Here is a 20,386-nt window from a genome sequence, read left to right as displayed (position 1 = left end):
ATCGTTTTCCACGAATTATTGAACCACGACCGTGATGTACTACCCATGTCAACCTAGCTTGATACTTAATGAAAAACTCATTCGGGGGAGGTCAAGTTTACCCCGGAAACAACCGTAGAAATAGTTGTAAATATGGAAGGCTTAAAGAAAAAATTTATGTCCTCTATGTATACCTACACTGTGTCCGTAAAGTATGGAATAAATTCATTTTTAGCTGAACAGACCATTTTATGAAATAATCCTGAAACACGTCGATTTTTCATTTTAATTTACCGTATTTCAAAATAATAATCAAATATACAGGGTGAATTACTTTAGAGAAATGACGTCACCGTCATTTTGTTTTAATGGAACACCCCCATTTTGTGTCAATTTTCCGAATACTCTAGCTCAGCTAGAGTAATCCGAAAATTGAGACAAAATGGGGGTGTTCCATTCCAAAAAAAAGACGGTGACGTCATTAGGTTCTCGAAAGTAATTCACCTTGTATATTAGATTATTATTTTAAAATACGGTAAATAAAAATAAAAATCGATGTGTTTCAGGATTATTTCTAAAAATGGTCTGTTTAGCTGAAAATGAATTTGTTCCATACTTCACGGACACAGTGTATCTATGTTGCATGGAATAATCAGGACGCAATTGGGAATAATGGATCGGATCCAATGTAGGTGCAATATTGTGCATACCTACCTTATATCCTTGCTGTGCACCAGTACACACATAATCGATGTCGTCTTTTCGATGTTGCAATTTGATCTCAAGTGAATTAGCTGCTCCTGACAACAATGCTCTTCTGGGAAAAGTATCTAAATCGGCTTTCACGGAATATCCGTATTGTGCAACCCAGAAGGATTGTGGACCTGAAGTATGGGAATCTTGGTTGAAATTCCTGAAATTGCATGACGAAGTTCATGAATAGAGGAAATTTATGGAATGATGCAAAAATTACTAACATCTTTATTACATAGACCGTAGCTTCAGGAGGTACATTATAGAATTTTTTATTTATTTATATATTTTTCCATATGTATAAATATATAGAATACTTTTGAATGATTACCTCCACTTTTCAGCCATGGTATTTTATGGCGGTGAAATTAAAATTAGGTATATTCGCCAATGAACAAACAAACACAAATTCGGATTTATCAAATTAGTATGGATATTGACTTACGTGGTATTTTTGAATATATCCTCTGTCGATAGCATATTGAACGAAAAGCAAAGGCCATCTTCGGTAAAAATGGGTTGAAATGAATCATTAAAGCTGAGAGGATGGTCCATAAAATGGACAGAGATGGCTTCTCCTGATGCGAATGGCGAACACTGGAAAGACAATTTCATACTACATAGGGTGATTCACCGCTATAGCCTATTAGTGTTTAATCAGAATTTTGTGCTGAAAACATGAGATGAACACCATGTACATTTTTGGTCCAATCAGCAAAGAGTCTTATAATAGTACGTATTTATAGAATTTAAAATGAAAAAAAATTTTTCGAAAAAATCCATTTCGGCAGAAATACTGAAAAAAATGTGAGTACTCGTCGCCACCATTTTTTTTCATAAGAATCTCATTAACTAACTCATGAACCAACTCATGAACCACTGAGATTTAACCGAGGACTGTTAATTTGCTGAAATTGCCATCAAAAGAACTATTCAATGATACAATAATATACTGGGTGCGCAATTCAAAATAAGGAAGTTGTAGTCTGTTGCCGGTATAACCGGAAGTTGTAGAAATCTGAAAATATTCTAGGGAAAAAAAATCATTGTCTAAAACCCGCACATGTAAATTTTCAGCAGAAAATTATGATCAGTTTTCCATAAACGTCTAACAGGCCATCGTAGTGAATCACCCTGTATAAGGGTGCAAACATTTTCATACAAGTGTGTCTTACACTATTATTGAGCGCTACATCGGATGTCTATAATTTTCCACTTTTAAGCCGAGAGGGCTATTTTTGTTTCTAGATAATTGAAAAATTAGTTATTCGTTCAAACCGAAATTTAGAAATTTGTTGCATCAGTTGGTCCAGGTCTAGAGTTCAAGCCACGGACCATAAAAGCAATTTTCTGGTTACAGAACACCGTCTAATTCGCCAACAGTGATGTATCTGCAGTGACAATTAGACACAGCGAATAATTCTACAGAGAACACAACCAGTTTTTCTATTTCATACAAGCTCTATGCTCCTGAAAGATCTCACAAAGGTCTACGAGAGTTAGGATAGAAGGCGTTGAACATAACAGTAAACGTACCTAGTTATATTCAAAAGTAATATCGATAGTATAATTGAAAGAATGAAAAAAATTGTTCTACTAACATTTTGTACGTACAGGGTGTCACGAATTTGATATTCACTGAAAGCATCCCGAAAACCATTTTGGCCTGTTGTACCAATTGCCTAAATATTAATTAAAATTTAAACATTGATTACTGTCTGATTTCTCTTAAGAAATCAGAAAGTAATCAATGCTCAAATTTTTAATCAATGTTTAGGCAAATGGTGCAACTCGCCATTAGACTGAAGAAAAAATTTCAAGGAACACCGAACTCTTTTTTCGAAATTAGACTTAGAAAAAATTTTCAAGATTCTGAGATATTCAGCTTTTTTGACAGGCAATCGTCCAAAAGTGTTTCAACCTCCTGGTTGGGATAAGCCTTTATTACATCTGTAATTCACAAAATATCTTTGTTCTGTTACGTTAGAACCATATATTTTTTACAATTGTAAACAAAACAACATAGTTTTCTTCGCTGACTCTTGTGAACGCTCTATTCACAAAATATTTCATCACAGATTTTTGTTATACTCGTATTTATAAAAAAAGTGGAATAACAGCATGGAAAATGTGAGCACATATTTTCGATTTTCACCAAAGCAATATAGCTCCTTATTTATAAGTCTTATAATCGAATTTAGTTTTGTATACAATTCAGATATTTGTTTTAATGAATTTCGAATCACATATTGGAATTTTATTAATTTTTTTCATTCCTTTTATCAGAATCATGGTTGAGTCCCAAAATGCTTTGAAGCGACTTGGAGCTTCGCTTTCGGGCTACAGAAGGATCATGCGTTTCATTCCTTTGGAGCATAATCTGTTATTGACCTCCTGGTTGCTTCGACTACCTCCGATCTCTGATTTGTGTCATACAGTTATCTCAATAAGGAAAACATTCTGATATATCTGAAAGAAATACTCACCTTTCTGATAGCATCATATACTCCATCTGAGCTTTTTTCTTCATCAATGAGTACATGTAAAAGATCATTCCTCTTGCACAGGGGTATCATATAATGCAAAAATTGTTTTCTGAAACAAACTTATAATATTAAATACCTACAAGATCTACAAATTTCACCCAAGTTTCATTTGACCGGAGAAATCAATTTGTTGTCATCATTAAAACTCTAGCTATCCAAAAAATAAGGAAGGAATGTTTCTGCAACTTTGCAGATTTTGATTTTCTATATCAATAGACGCTATGGCGCTGCTAATTTGGCCTCGATCAAAGTGTGACATAGATTTATACAAGTTTCAAAAAAACAAATAGAAAAGCTATAGTTTTTCTGTACTGGTTACGATAGGTCTCTGATGTTATTTAAAATTAGTGGTAGTTGGTACCATTGAAGACAAAGTCTTGCAAAAAATATATGTATGAAAGCAGATTGCACGCTTGTGTACCTTCATTGAACTGATTGGTATATAATAAGAATGAGTATGAATAATTTGGATTATCAAAATTTCATTGCCGTTCCAAAACTTCACGACTATATTCATTAATCTGCAATTTCCAAGAGTAATTCACTCTAAATAATTCAACCTGAACTTACTCTTCTTCACTCCAATCGCTGACATTATTTCTATCCAAGGTACCATCAGTAACATTTTTGAAAAGTGAACCGAAATCCATACACTTTTTATCGAACCTTATTGTCGGACATATTGTGACAGCTGGAAATGGAACTTGGTATATTGGAGTGTCTATTGTTGTCAAGGACACAATGACAGGACTCCTTTGCCACTTATTGTAGATGAGGTAGATTGCATAGCCACAACCGCTGATTATACAAATGAAGATGAGTATCCACCAACACCTAGGAGAAATTATCAGTTTTACCGAAATGGAACACACTTATAATATAACTATTCAACTCCATAGTTTTGTTCAAAATTTTCTAACCCGACTCTATCCACTTATTTCAGCAGAGCCATGCCATCATTACATATTTTCTAGCTGCGTTGCCAGACTATGGTTTTTTTTTAGTTTTATCATGAAATCAATATGAATATTCTCATGCTTTGAAAGAACTTATTGCAACGATTAAAATAAAAAAAAAACAAATCAATTTGCCAAAAATGATATGCGAGTGAGATTCAAAAATCGTGTAGGGCGCAAAGTTTATTTCAATTTGAACACAGGTGAAGAAGCTTTTATCATCGTAGGTACAGGGTGGGCAAAATTCGATGTTTTAGCACTACAACTTTTGAACCAGAGGAGATAGACAAAATCTGATACCCCTTCTCGGTCTATTTTCCTGAGAAACTAACAAGAGTAGTATTAATTTTTGGTCACCCCCTTTTGTTTTCGAGTTATAAGCGTAAATTATTGGAAATATGGCGATATCGAAAAACATTTATATCTCCGTTAATACTGATGATAAAGCTCTGAAATTAAAATATCATACAGGCACTTTTTTACGTGGAATCCAGTGGCGTACTCGTCCTTTCAAAAGGGTTTTTAATTACGAAGCTATGACCCAAAGTAATCTTTTTTAAATGGAAACACTAGATTTCTGTGCTATTTTTTGAAAGCTCAATTCTTCCTGATCTCAAAAATATATAATATCGTATGGTTTGTATCAATATTAATAATAGAAAATTGTCAAAAACCTTTTTTTACCTAAAAGTCGCAATATTTCTATGGTTTCAACTGTTCACGAGCACAGAAAAATTGAGCTTCCTTTTACCAATTCGTGAATCTATAATAAAATATATGAATATTTTTGTCTGACAAATAACGTATTCTGCTGTATTCCCTATAGATATAGGGAATACAGCTACCGATAAAAAACATAAAAAGTTGACGTTATTTGTCAGCCAAAAATATTCAAAAAAACTGTTTTTCTCGGATGAGATTCACGTTGTTCTATTCTCAATTACACAATTTTTTTTTTTCATCGCCGTGGTTAATCTTTGAAAATACAGTCAAAATTGATTTTTATTTTCAAAGAACGAAACGAAAACAAAAATCAATAAAGAGATTGCATTGGAGCCTGATTTCAGTAGAACTTGGTTTAATTACACTTTGGTTGACCGATCAACTGAATAACTGATTTCGGTTTCAAACCTATGGAGGAATGAAAAACCAAAAAATCATTCCAATGAAATTCGGTGAAACTGACGAATATGCTCAGAAACTAACGGAATATTCCATGTACAAAGTATCAAGAACAATATGCGTACTTCATCGATCGAAGGCAATTTTTGTCTGAGATAGGTAATTCGTTTTTGCACAATTTTATTATTGCTCCTCTGATTTGAGTATATTAATATCCAACTGATTACTGAAAAATCAAAAATGACGTTTATATCATGCTTCATCTATTTCAATGATTTTCACTTTCATATGAGGCGTTACCTTAAAGGTGTAACTGTATACACTACCTTTCTTAGTTGTAACTAGATTCATTTTGATTCTGTGGTAAAAAAGCTCGAACGAAGTTTGAAATGAAATTCTTTTCACAAAAAATAATGGTTTTTGTTCGATATCACTTTGAATATTTAAAGGCTTTCAATGGATCCTCAATTATTTAACGGTCAATTTCTAAATTTTCCCGTTATCAATTATCAATTAACCAATTTTTTGAACAACACTACTTGAAAGTAATGAAAAGGAAATTTTTATTTTGAGCTTTGAACGGATTGTATGTATTCTTCATCAGAATGTGTAAATTACAACAAATTTTGAAATTCACTATTGGAATAATTAAGATACGAGTGCAAAAGCCTTCAATTTTTAAAGTTCTATAAAACAAACACTATAAATTTCATTGTGAAAAAAAATAGTATCTACCTAAATAAATTCTCAACTGCCATACGAGGGTTTCATCCAAAAATGGAAAGAATCCATCAAGCGATTTCCGGACAGACTCAAAATGAATCTGATCTGAGTGAAAAAGGTAATGTACTTTCTTCAACAGATGTACTAACCATACATTCATTCGATGTTTAATTTTGTTAATATGTATATCGAAATTTTTCAATTTTTGATTCTTAATTTTCGTGAAATTGAATTTATCATTAAAGAGACGTCGAGTCAGTCATTTAGTAGACAGAAAGTCACTAATAAAAGCGGCCTTGCCTCCATTTATCCAAACCTACCGTCTTACTGATACAAAAATATTATAGAATGCTCTATAAACTAGGGAATTAATAATCGAATAAATACTCACTTTTCAACAATAGTTCTATTTTGTCCAAAATACTGGAAACCATGGATGCTAGTGTGATTGCAATATGACTTGAAGTGCGTCCTAATCTTGTCCAGAATAGAGGGCTTCTTCAACGGGCTTTTAGACTTTACAGGAGATTTCGACTCAGGATGTACTTTGTAGCTATTCGACTCAACTTCCATATTACTCGGCTGGGTTAAATTAAAATTACATCATTATTGATAGACTGAACATTTAATTATTACATCAATTCGTCGGAAATGAGATAAAAAGGCGATAGAAAAAGTAGGTACCGGATAATATAGTAGTTTACGTTGTGAACGTATTCGCTCAATGCATATACTGTCTGAAATATATATGAGCAATTTATTCAAAGAGAGTGACGACTCAAAAGAATGGAGCCTAAATCAAAACGCTGTTCAATCGACCTATACTCCTGTCTATTATCTCTAGAGATCTGTACTGATAATTTTTTGGTTCAATACTTACTTCAAGAACGTTTTTTTTTTCGAAAATCACTAATTATTATTTTTACTTGGTATTAAAAAAAAATTATTAAGTACGGAATAGAGCTCAAAATTATAACTAACCACTCTTCAACAATGCTACGGAGTTACTTTTCATTATGGAATATAAATGCAAGCCCACCCTAATCTTGGGAATCAGTAATGAAATTAACTTGACTCCCAAGTGTCCTCCTATCACATGCTCAGAAGTAATTAACATTTCGTAACTGTCCCATTTTTAGTTAAAAATGATATCAATTATTCCCCATTCTGCGTTTTAGACGTATTTTATCACATTTGAAACTATATCCAGCCCTACTGATGAAAAGTAATGTTATTTTAGCTGCAACGAATGGTGAATGAAGACCGAATACATTCTAAGAATATCTGGAAAAAAATATTATGTTTGTCAAGTGATATTGTTTTAATGTCATAACATTGCTAAATTTTACAATACAACCAAATGCTTTATCAAACTTGCTTTCATTCATGATGAAAATTCTTATTCTGTGTATAAGGTGTAGTAAAAAAAAAACATTATTTTAACATGAAAAACAAGGCTTTAATTATTATAGAACGATCCGATTCAAGTCACATATGCGCCGTTTTTTTTGGTGTCAGGTCAGGATTATAAAGCGGATGCATAAGAACCTCCCAACCAAGCTTCCTGAGCTTCTGTCGAGTCACTATCGAGTCACTGGCTTTGTCCTGATGGAACACTATTTCTCCTATTAGATGATCCAATTGTAGTACAGTTCCGAGTTAACATTTGTGCCATAGGGGAGCAGCTCCTAGTAGATAATTCTATGCCAATCCCACCTAACACACAGCAAAACTTTCTGCGTTTCGACTACGACTGTTTTCGCTTGACGTTGTCGCAAGTGAATTTTCATCACTTTTCAACACCAGTCACCAACTGCTTCAAAAATAAGTTGATTTTGTAGCGATTCAGTAACAATTCGCACATGGAAATTCGGTCGCATGAGGTTTTTTTTTTTGCGTTAACCCATGTGTTACCCATACATCGAGCTTCTTTTTGAGACAAGTCTTACGCAAATGGTTCCTAATGGTTTTTTTGTACAATCTTTAGATTTTGGGCAATCAAAACAGTTCTTCCATAATGGTCGGACCAGACAATAATGTACATAATTTCATAGACATTTTTGACAATCGGCTTTCCAGTGCGTGGTGCATCTTTGAAATCGAAATTACCGGAACGGAATCGACGAAACCAGAATTGCGGGTGATTGGCTATTACAGTATCAGAAGCATAAACACTATCTACATTTTCAGTCACCTTGCTCGCATTTTCGCCTTCATCGAAGAAAAACTGTTAAGCATATTTTATTTATGCTGGTGTCCATCTTCGACGCGCGCTCAAAGTAAACTGAGTCAAATAGTCACAAAACTGTCAATCAAAATAATTATTGTAGTACGAAATCTCATCTATCTAACACCATCAACTGGAACCCGATCGGATTTTTGTAACGCGAGATACATATGGCTTAAGGCATCAATTGTAGAAATAATGGATTTCTTTTTAATACACGTAATATAGGAGTTTACATATCCCTGCTTTTCAGATATTTTTTAATTCTCGTTCTTCTACATATGACGTAAATCTTATTCTCCTGCAAATTTTATGGAAAGTATCCAATATCACATAGCTTACTGAATTTCAAAACTATGTATTCCTCATATTGTGAGACATATCATTCCTCACGGCACTTTGCCACACCACGCTTGATAGACCAATGAAATCGAGCTTTTGAAAAGTCATTTCTATGGAAACGAAAGAAAAGCTTAGGTACTATCAATGAAGATCACTTTGGATTCAATCAAGTACATTATTTGTATAATTTGAATTAGTGCAGTTGTAGGAAATAGTATATTGTGGAACAAGTGGGGAAAGTCCAACTTTTCTCACAAGTGTGGAAGTTTGTGGCACGCTCCTGAAAGGCTAGTGCCGCAAACACACGAATGAGAAAAGGACTTTCTCCACATGTTGCACACTATTCTTTCGCTACAACTGCACAAATTTAAATAATTCAAGTAATGTACCTAATTCAATTCAAAATGGCCTTCGTCGACAGAATCTGTTCATTTATTGCGTTTCCATAGAATCGATTGCTCAAAAACCCAATTTCATTGGTTTACCAAGCGAGGTGTGGGCAAAGTGCCGTAGGGTTAAATATTTCTCACAGTATGAGCAATACATAGTTTGAAATTGAGTAAGCTATGAAGAATACGCTACTTTCCATAGCAGTTGTAGGAAAAGTATAGTATGCAACATGTGGACAGAAAGTCCTTTTCTCACTCGTGTGTTTGCGGCATTCACCTTTCAGGCTCGTACCACAAACTTTCACACTCGTGAGAAAAGATGAACTTTCCCTACTTGTTGCACAATATATCTACTATCTAAGGCCTGCAGGATACAATCAGGAAAATCACGAATTTTTCATAAAAATTCGACATTATTCGCTCACATATTCACTTTCAAGTGTTATACCTGTACTCCATGACTCCTCTCACATTTCAATATATTTTTTTGTCTGTGATTTCGGAATAGGATTCAATCTCTGTAATCACTTCTTCATAAGAGCCAAAATTCTTTACCTGGGGCATACTTTTGAGGTCTGCAAAAAGCCACTAATCACTGGGGACCAGATCTGGAGAAAATAAGCTTGGTGGCCGAGCAGTTGTAAGCTTAATTCGTTCAATATGACCACGGTTTTCATCGATTTGTGATATCGTCATGTAAATAGTGTTTATTATGCTCCTGATACTGTAACAGCCAATCACGCGCAATTCTGGTTTCGTCGATTCCGTTCCGGGAATTTCGATTTCAAAGATTCACTGGAAAGCCGATGGTCGAAAATGTCGATAAAATCATGGACATTGTCGAGTCCGACCGTCATGTAATTTTTTTTTTTCATTAAAGGACTTTTTATGAAATCTCCACAGTTAATGCTGCTGGCCATTGTCAAGATAAATAACTAATCATGCACATCCAAAAATACGGATTCCTCAAGAGGAATTACCACTACATGGCTTTCCATATATCAGTCAACCTTTGGTACCAATTCATTCTCCTCTGGCGTTCCTGCCATGACCAAACTCTGTACGGTCTATATTCACTTTATCTCCCTTCATTCTTCAAAGCAAATAAGTAAAGGGCAGCACTGGACGACGGTAGATTTTTTTTTTTTACATAATTATAGTTCACCTCTTTTCTAATGATTTTTGAAAGGTTTTTCCTTACGAATATTTTATAAACATATTGGTGCCTTGTACATTGTAAATATCCTCATCAATTCTTCTGCGAAAAACGGAAAGATGCTAATTTGTTTTCATTCGCAAAATAAAAATATATACTTTCTATAATATAAATAATTGTTTGAGGAAATAATGTGAAAACCCCATTATCGGTGATTAGTAGAAAGAAATATCCTTACTATCGTTTTGAACTGAGTAGCCCTCTTTACTTTGTTTGAAGTTTTCCCTGATTTGGACGGTTCTCATCGACTGCGTACTACTCGGCTGACTTTTTTTTTTTGACTCAGGATTGTAGTGATCTATTTGTCATCAACTATTTATCAGCCTTTTATTTTCTACATTTCGATATTTATTCACTGATTCCTCACAATTTGGTGCACAGTTGAAATAGTTTGAAACAAAATTTTAGATAAGAAATGGTGAAATTTCGAAGGGTTATTCATTTATTCAGACATAAATGATGATCTTCTCTATCGATTGAATTTTATTCTTATGATAAATTAAAATATGTTTCTGATGGCTGATTGGTTAATCATGATACAAGGTGAATCATAAGTATAAAGGATAATTTATTGCAGATATTTGCATTCGTATGATTATATGTGACATTCCCTGTATATTTTGAGGGCAATAAAGAATAGTTTCATAGATATATTGAAGGATATGATATACGGTTATATTATATAGTGAATCAAATAAATTCATACTATCATAATAAATCCGAATATGTCTTTTTTACCTTTTTACGATCAACCAATTAGGGGGTTTCATGAGTAGCATCTTTCAATACTCCCAAAATAAAAAATAATCGAATTGATAAATTCAGAGGAGCTTTTGAACGTTCGTAGAATTTTCATCACGGTTGCAAGTTCTTAGTCCATAGAATATGAGCCGAAAGTAGTTGAATTAAGAATTCCTTATTAAATTCAATTATGCATTTTCGTTAGTGAAAGCCTTGAATAATTTGGAAATACAAAATCAAGAGACTAAAAATATTCCAAATTCCTAAAACTTTTTGCAATAATACGTCAAAAACCGATTCAGTCAATTTGAAATTCTGTTGTTAATTGTAAAACAACATGAAGGTTGTTCAAACTTCATCCTTTTCTCTTGAATAATAATAACGTTTATTTGTTTCCAACACAACCTAATATAATATTATATTAAATATTGCAAATAAACATTATGAACAGAGGCTCACTAGAGGTTCGCCTGTTAGTTCTGAAAAAAAAAACAAAAATTCTCTTCCTTGAACGTCGTGACAACAGTATGCAAAAAAAGAAAAAAAAATTCGCTTTGGTATGAACAATAACACAACTGGAATCATATAAAATTTAAAAGTCTATTATCGGGTTGAAACTGTCAAAATCTGTTTTTTAATTTCTGTCCAATTCGGGGTAAAAATGTCTTAATCATGAGTAAATATTTGTCACTTTTCTTGAGGGCACTTAATAACTCTCTGTTTAGTCATGATGGTTATGAATAATAAGGTAAGTGAATCCACACCAACACTCACTGAATTCCCAAATCATTCTTCGCATCTCCATTCAGTAGCCACAATTTTACCTTCCTACTGAATGATCTACTATTTTTTAGTGTTCTATGTTCCATAGAAAGAAAAGCGAACATTTTGGGTGCCAAATACCACCAGCATCTCTGACCAACCGTCTTTTGGGTACGTATCGTCTTGAAATTCATGAGTTTATGTCTAGTAGGGTACTCGTGATCGATCGATTGTAGTCTTAGCTTTCCCTTCTGGACAAGACTAGTCAATTTTAAAAAGTAAAGTTGTTGTATGAATGAAAAACAACATTGGATTATTTCTCTGAATTTCTATGTTTACTCTACTGTATCATGGATTGAAAATTGAGTTATTCGAAAACCCTACATCTACCTACTCAAAACTTCAGTTAATATGACTGAAGTAACACCCTCAAGAAATTATTTGTAAATTTAAAAATGGTTAAAACATGGAAACAAGGCGTAGGTAATTGGTATCATGGATCTGCGATAAAAATTCAGAGCCGACCATTTCTTGGTTCTTAATACTATTCCTATCATTCTTCAACTCAATACGAACTATTTTCGATTTTTCTTCAAATAATCAACTCACCTAATTTTTTCACTATAAGAATTCACCCCAACAAAATAAATATAACTGCGAAAACTCTGTGCATCAGGTTATAGGAAACATTCACTATTCTGCCTAAATACACGTCTAAATTCATTTCTTGGCGACTGTTCCAATATCGAAATACACATTCAAATTGACAGGCAAATGTGTGGGTCATAAAATAACTGGAAACACAATATGTGCACTATCCGTCACAAGAATATGTTTCAGATAGTTGTTGTATTTGTCATGCATCGCGACAATTCTCTTTGATGTTAATCCTGGGATGTTGAAATGAGGATTTTAAGTAGATCCACTGGATTCTAACAAGATATTATATTTTTTATTGAAAGTTAAATTGAACCTATTTACCGACTGTTTCACAAATAGACAGATCAATGTGGATGTTACACTCCAAAATAATTGCAGGAAGCTGGTTTTGAAGTCTGACGAAGGTAGTGGTCATTTTTGGGAAGAAAGCTTAATGCTGTGTCCTGCGTAAGCGAACTATTGCGAGCGATGCGAGCGACGCGACCAAAGCGGATTTATCAAACCTTGGAATATAATAGCTGGAATAGTTTGGAATATAATAGCTGTCCTACGTGCAGTCGTATCGGTCGTAAAACTGTTTGACGCGACTTTCGCGCGATGTCCGCGATCAAATGATTTGATATTTCTGCGCGAAATTCGAGCGACTGATTTTCCGCAATGATCTTCTCACGTAGGCATGGGGTAAGGCTTTGATTTGGAGATTTTATTTTGCAAATTGAATTTCAAACCCCCCTGAACAACCTTAATTTCTTATTCATCTTTTCATACGTCCATTCCTATGTCCGTACACCCTTCTAACAGCGTCAACTTCTACAGATTACAATTTTACAATTCTTATCCGATTTTAATGAAATTTTGTTGGACCATTCAGTTCAAACTGCAGGTGATCCCTAAAAAGACAAGAAAGCACTGAACTATAATCATTGGCCGAGGTTTTCAGGTATGTAGGTAGTTAGGACATATTTGCAAAGTTTCCAGCAATGGACTAGTTTAGTGATGTTGATAATACTATATTTGACACGATATAATTAAAATATAGAGCAAAACTGATAAATCACTGGAAAAATTTTGAAATTCCATCAATAAATGACTGAGAAATAGATTATTTGAATTTACGTATTTTAGCGCGGAACGTCTTTGGTCTGTGACGTCACGGCTCTTGCCTGTGATCGCTACACCATAAATTACATTTAAATACTTAGCCGCGCCAAGGCTCTCGCGCCGTTTGTAGTTGTACAGTGTAGTTTTAACTCGAGTTTTGTTGTTATGTCACCATAATGGAAGAAGGCTTCGTGAAAGGACAAAGTGACAATTTGCCTAAAATAGATATATTCGCAGTGATGGAGTTTTTTTCTTCAAATCCATCTTATGTCAGTGCAGAAATAAAAGGAGTTAAACTTTTCAAGAAAGTATCTACTTTTGAGTTTGCTACATCATGGTTCAACTTATAACGATGATTTATTTAAAAAACGTTTCATAAACAGTTTGTAGTTGAGTACTGGTTGTTGAAGTCTATCAATGGCAAAACATATTTATGTGAGGAGTAAAAAGTAAAAAGAGAAAAAAGTAATTTATATGTATGTATATAGTAAGTTATTTCAGCCATCGTGTAACGAACAAAACACGACACGAACGGCACAAGTGATTGTACACCAATGAATTCGTAAGCACTCTGCGAATACCAGTCGTCTAGTGTGTGACGTCACGACACTTACACGTACTATGAAATTATTCTTCAAAGTCCCATAACTTTTTCATTTCTAGAGATATTTCAATGATTCTTCCATATTTTTGTTTCATTTTACTTAAATTTTTAGAATTGAACCTTAACAAAAAAATGAAAACTAGTCCATTGCATCCGCAATTTTTTTGTGAGCTGAAACACCTCGAAATTTCCGAACTTGTCTCAGTTTTCTACTCATGACTAGTGAGAGGTTGATTTTGCAGAAACAGAAACATCTTTTCGAAATGAATCAAATTTGTTTTATTGTTAGTTTAAACCCAAGCTTTTCTTAATAAGTCCAATAGATTTTGATATAATAAACCAGAAAAATAGTTACCGACCCCAAAAACTTGGTAAATATGATTAAATAGTGATCTCCAAGGGCGCAAATGAACCATGAATTAACTAGGCTCCTTCTCTACTTCCTGTCAGTGCTTCAACATTTTTTCTTATGCCATACCTATATAATATACAGGGTGCCACACTAGAAGTTGGCCATAGCCTAGTGATGAATGCATGTCATCCAGGCCTTTCAGAAAAGTAGATATCCTAAGACTGTTAGTTTGGGAGATAAAGGGTGATTCATGAAAATTGGCCTGAATTTTTGATATCTATAATTCTATAACTCGGAAATCAGCAGTCCAATTTTGTTTATTCTGTGGGTTTGTTAAGTTCATACAAATCTTCAAAATGTTTAATCTTTTCAGGGCAGTACTCAGATTATTGTTTTTTTTTCCTTTAGCACCGAAATCAATATTTTTTACATGTTTTAGGAGAATGTCGCTATTGCCATAAAAAAACAGAATTCAGTGTAATGAATTGAATTTTTTAGAAAAATTTAAGTAACAATATAACAAAAATACTGGAATACTAGTATTCCATATTACCAGTAAGCAAACTCATCAATGTTTGAGTAAGACCTAGATAACAAGAATCTGAACAAACGCAGCGATTCTTAGACTTTGGTTCTTATAGAATGGCATCATCATGAAGAATCGAAAAAAAACTAAAAAATAAAAAATATAGGGTATTGGAATTTTCGGAATTTCTAATTCAACTAAATATGTTACAAATGGTGGAGCGTTTCATGTTGCCAACTATACAGATCGAAAAAGTTCGTTCTATCAGCTATATTTAGATAGATAGGCAACACTTGCGGTTGAGTCAAAACCAAGGTATTCAATATTATAAACATATTCCATATTTACATCTTCTCCTCTAACAAGCATAATTTTTTGTTAGGTTTTATCAAAACTATTTATTGAAACTAATATACACAATAACAGGAATTGTATTATTTATCATGTATAATGCTCATACAATATTATTAGGTACTTATAAAGACACTAGGATTGTAATACTTATGTTGAAACTTTTTTTGAGCCAAAAATTTGTTTTCTACATTCTCTTCGAAACTAGCTCAGGTACACATTTTTTATGTTTGTATTTGAAAAAATAATCGAAGTAGATAATTGGATTTTCCGTTCGTTATGACGATCATTATTTTCCATTATAAATAAATTTTCTCAATATACTTACATACATATATGTATAGTTAAATGTGCCTTTTTTTCAATAACACTACAAAACTGAATGAGACTGATCACGAAATTTAAGCGTTCCTCAAAATATATGCAAATAATACAAATCATTTTAAAATTAGCACCACGATCAACATTTTTCTGGGAAACTTCTGATAAGAGGTAATAATTGGCCTCCTTAATGTTAGATCTAAATGTTATGTGGTGTTCAAACTACAGAAGTCAAAATTGAACTAGAGATCAAAACGAAAAGGATCAATCTGGAGGAAACAGGTAATAAATATCTTTCGACTGCAGAATTGCATAATTGATTATCATTGCATGTTTGGCAATCAAGAAGTTGGTTTTGCGGAGTGTTGTATCTCTTAGAAAGGCCCAAACAGACATCTGCCTTTTTACAACTCCTATATATTATAATATCGTTGTCATCTAGAAAAAAATATATTATATTAGAAATATCGAACAAAAATTAATTCTTTGTTCAGTATTTATATACAGGGCAAGACTTTGACTTGTACATATATTTCAACCGAAGATTCCTGAGGTCAAGGTAAACACTTTTTTCTTTAACCAATTTTTCTGATCTGGCTCAGTTGAAAAGATACTGGCTGTTGAATGTTCGGATGAAATTTAGATATGTACAAGTCGAAGAATCACCCTGTATTTGTAGCTAAAATGGAGAACCATCTACAGATAGTTTTCAGCATCAAGTAGGTATTGAAGAGAAAGCATGCAACATTTCAACTAAATTTCCGACCATTATATGCACTATATCCCCATGGAGATATGCTGCATAGAATTGCACAAAATTGTTTATGCATAAACAATTCTGTGGCGGGTCCTATTGGCGTTTTTGTTATGGAATTTTATTTCCCGTATATACATAAATCATTCAAATTTTGATTGAAATCAATTTCCTGGCAATAATTCGACTTCCTTCTTCGAACCTTTTTTTTTATCGAAAAAGCAGCTGTGAGTTCACATAGTAATGATAAAAATCTTATTTTTAACTGCGAATTCTATCATTAACGTTTAAATGTTTCATCCTTGTTCGCCTTGTACAGTGCATCCCATTTTGGGTGAGACAGCCAGGTTTCTCGCTTGTTATTTAAGATAGAGCCTTCCGGTTTTCATGTTCCTGTCCTACTTTTTTGTGAAACTCAAGTTGGTCTTATCAGATTTTGCATAACTGTTTCCGTTCAAGATATACAGGGCGATTTTGGAAATTGATACTTTTCGGACCCCTCCTTTATCTCCGAAGTTATTAGAAATAATGCTGAGGTAAAAACTACGTCTGAATCAGAATTTTGCGTAGAATCCAGTGGCGTACTCAATTTTTTTTTCGGGGTATGGTTTTGAAGATTCAACACAAACCTATATTTTTTTTAATGGAACACCATGTATATAATTACTTCGTTGAATTTGTCATTTTTTCCCTTCAAAATGATATATGATACTATGTAGGTAAGATGTTCAGAAATGTTAAAAAAAACACTAAAACATCAAATAATGATGATTTTTTGTAAATGGGCAATGGATTTCCCATATAAAAAAAGAATCAATAATAACAATAATAATTCATAGCGATGACAGCTAAATCAGATTGGTTTTTTTCTCTCCAATGCCTACTTGATAAAACAATGCTCCCAAATGCATAGTAGCCATAATGACAACAAGAATGTTTGTATCATCAACGACCTACTACTTTTAAAAATCAGAAGTAATAATCCTCTATTTGAAACATGGCCTATTTAGAAAAAATCATCATTATTCGATGTTTTAGTGTTTTTTTTAACATTTCTGAACATCCTACCTACAAAGTATCATGTATCATTTTGAAGGGAAAAAATAACGAATATAACGAAGTAATGATATATAGGGTGTTCCATTAAAAAGAATATAGGTTTGTGTTGAATCTTCAAAACCATACCCCGAGAAAAAAATTGAGTACGCCACTAGATTCTACGCAGAATTGTGATTCCGACGTAGTTTTTACCTCATCATTATTTCTAATAACTTCGGAGATAAAGGAGGTGTCCGAAAAGTATCAATTTCCAAAATCGCCCTGTATCTCTTGAACGGAAATAGTTATGCAAAATCTGATTAGACCAACTTGAGTTTCACAAAAAAGTAGGACAGGAACGTGAAAACCGCAAGGCTCTATCTTACATAACAAGCGAGAAACCTGGCTGTCTCACCCAAAATGGGATGCACTGTACAATATAATATAATATATAACCTCATTCTGCTTATATACAGAGGTAACTCACATTTTATCCTGTAAGTAGCACAAACAGGATTTTTGTAAAAACATTCGTGGTGAGATATAGTTGTTGTAAATAGCTCAGCATGTTCACATGCACTTCCATAACCGATACTTGCTGAACATGAGTAGCATAAAAGGGAGGATCCTATGAACAGAATAATTCGATTTTTATTAGTAACGAGTCTCAATATGATGTTGAGGGCTCCAATAGTATAAGGTTTTAATCGACAAAATCTTTTTTTGAAATAAAAAACAAATGGATAAGAATTTAAGAAACATTCAAATTTTCGATAAAGTTCAATTTATTGATTTCATTTGAAAAATTACTACCAAGCCACTCACCTTCACATGAACAACAAAGCACTACCATTATATGAAGTAACCATTGTGTTCGTATTATTTCCATTGACATATTATTAACAAAACACTGGAGTTGTACCTCTTTGTTAACTATCGAGGAAAATTCTTGGATAGACCTGAACGCCAGATCTTCTTGTTGGATTTAAAATAGAATATTAAGCGATGGGAAGCTTTGGGAATGAATGTGGAGTCTCAGATAAAATTTCGTGTTGCATTAATAATTAATTGATTACTTCATAAAACCGGCAAACATCTGGATTCATTGATAAAGTAATATTGACTTTGGAGTATTACATCAAGAGCAAATGTTTCCTTTAACCTTCAAGTGGAAATTCAGTTATTAGTTCATTGGACCACTCCTTATTTTTCCTATTTAAAAACTATAAACTTATCGCAGGATATTGTGCGGTATTTTACTCGTGTAAATTTATATTTATTTATTTATTTATTTATTCACTTATCTACATAAAAAAATGTGGTAAATAAGTTTTTTTTGACCCATCAAACTTACATGGGGAGTCAAAATACAAAGTACAAAAATATGTATAACACAAATTGTTAAATTTTTTACAAACACAGAAAATAAATAGTATGCAGGCAAGTATAAAAATACTCGGCAAGGTAAGAATGCCCTCCCTCGGGAACAATTCCCTACAGCTTTGTCGCCAATGCACCCCGCACAGCACCCTCAAAGCGATCTTCTGCTTTCTGAATATCCTGGCACTCTCAGAGGAATCGCCCCAAAAGAGCACGCCAAAATTAAGAGCACTATGGAAGTGTGCAAAATAAGTCAATCTTGCAGCTTCGGGTCCCGCGAGCTGCCTGATTCTCCTTATAGCATAAGTTGCTCTCGATAGTCTCGGAATCAGCATATCAATATGAAGTGAGAAGCTCAGGTTGGGCATCAATGTGACACCAAGAAGTTTCAAGGAACAACCGGAAGACGATGGCTTGGTCTCGAAGAGGAGTCTCTGGGTTTTATCAACATTCATCATCAAACCATTCGCATCAAACCATGACTTTGCATCCGCCATTGTTTTCTCATCTTTTGACCGCAATTCCCGATCTTCCACTCCTGAATTCAAGAATGAGGTATCATCGGCAAAGAGAATTGACTGATCAGCTGTTACATTTTCTGGCAAATCATTGATGTATACTACAAACAAGATGGGACCCAGTATTGACCCTTGAGGGACACCGTTGTCTATTTTTAACCAGGATGAACTTTTCTCGTCTAAACAAGTTTTTTGTGTTCTATCCGTAAGATAACTTTTAAGCAGGTCCAATGCCACCCCTCGGATACCGTAGAATTCAAGTTTCCCAAGCAACACCGAATGTTTGATACTATCAAACGCCTTTGAGAGATCACATGCTTGTAGGCTACATTTTTTTTTACCATTAAAACATTCACTTATATTTTGCATAATTTCTGTGATTGCGGACTCCACCGATCTATTTGCTAAGAAACCATGTTGTTGAGAGCTGAAAATCTTCTGTTTTTCGAAGAAGTTAACCAGTCTATCCCTCATAATCACCTCGAACAACTTCGACAGAGCAGGAAGGATTGAGATCGGTCGATAGTTTTCCGGGGAACTTGGGTCGCCTTTTTTATAAAGAGGTACTATTCTTGCTTTCTTAAGTTGCTCCGGAAAGTATCCTTCCTCCAGGCACTTTGTAATTATGACACTAAGGGGTATCTCTATAAGGGGAAATATTTCTTTCAAGATGGTGGTGGTCATTCCATAGATATCCTTGGAAGATTTAGATTTTATTTTCTTCATTGCTTTTCTCAATTCATTAACTGTATATCCCTGTAGAAAAATAGACTTTATCGATTTGCTTTTGGCTTTTTTCAATAATTGTATTGGTGTAATTTTCACTTTGGTACACTCATTTGAGGTTTTCGAACCAACTTCAGCAAAATATCTGTTGAGGTCATCTGGGCTAATATCTATCTCATGTTGTTGTTTTGTTTTACGATTACTTTCATGGCTTATAATCTTCCAAATTTCATCATTTTTATTTTCTGCTAATTCAATTCTTTTCATATTGGATTTCTTCTTCGACTCTGTCAATTGCC

General features: G+C 33.7%; 2 protein-coding genes across 2 annotated transcripts in view; both read right to left on the bottom strand.

The window, feature by feature from the left end:
- LOC123683114 overlaps nt 1-9,616 on the bottom strand; it is a 32,646-nt gene extending 23,030 nt beyond the window's left edge. The window contains exons 1-6 of the mRNA XM_045622013.1: nt 9,593-9,616; nt 6,471-6,661; nt 3,849-4,112; nt 3,219-3,327; nt 1,178-1,329; nt 694-892 (exon numbers count right to left, since the gene is read on the bottom strand). Of these exons, the coding sequence (XP_045477969.1) occupies nt 694-892; nt 1,178-1,329; nt 3,219-3,327; nt 3,849-4,112; nt 6,471-6,661; nt 9,593-9,601 (924 nt within the window). The 5' untranslated portion in view covers nt 9,602-9,616. The remainder of the gene's footprint in view (nt 1-693; nt 893-1,177; nt 1,330-3,218; nt 3,328-3,848; nt 4,113-6,470; nt 6,662-9,592) is intronic.
- Nucleotides 9,617-15,716: 6,100 nt separating this feature from the next.
- Nucleotides 15,717-18,724, bottom strand: LOC123682340. Its single transcript, XM_045620905.1, has 3 exons — nt 18,289-18,724; nt 17,951-18,091; nt 15,717-16,109 (listed from the first exon to the last, which is right to left on the bottom strand). The coding sequence occupies exons 1-3, from the start codon at nt 18,356-18,358 to the stop codon at nt 15,889-15,891; spliced, it is 432 nt and encodes a 143-aa protein (XP_045476861.1). The 5' UTR covers nt 18,359-18,724; the 3' UTR covers nt 15,717-15,888.
- Nucleotides 18,725-20,386: the final 1,662 nt, after the last annotated feature.

This window comes from Harmonia axyridis, chromosome 6, assembly GCF_914767665.1.
Source record: "Harmonia axyridis chromosome 6, icHarAxyr1.1, whole genome shotgun sequence".
Taxonomy (NCBI): Eukaryota; Metazoa; Arthropoda; class Insecta; order Coleoptera; family Coccinellidae; genus Harmonia; species Harmonia axyridis.
The sequence above is the reverse complement of the archived record's forward strand: the minus strand, read 5'-3'. Positions and strand labels throughout refer to the sequence as shown.

What these genes read in the sequence shown, in the direction of transcription:
- LOC123682340 (XM_045620905.1), bottom strand. Translation starts at nt 18,358, where the DNA reads ATGTCAATGGAAATAATACGAACACAATGGTTACTTCATATAATGGTA. An exon ending in GCTTTGTTGTTCATGTGAAG is followed by an intron (nt 18,092 to 18,288) that starts GTGAGTGGCTTG and finishes TTCTGTTCATAG; the next exon opens with GATCCTCCCTTTTATGCTAC. An exon ending in TGCTACTTACAGGATAAAAT is followed by an intron (nt 16,110 to 17,950) that starts GTGAGTTACCTC and finishes ATTTTTTTCTAG; the next exon opens with ATGACAACGATATTATAATA.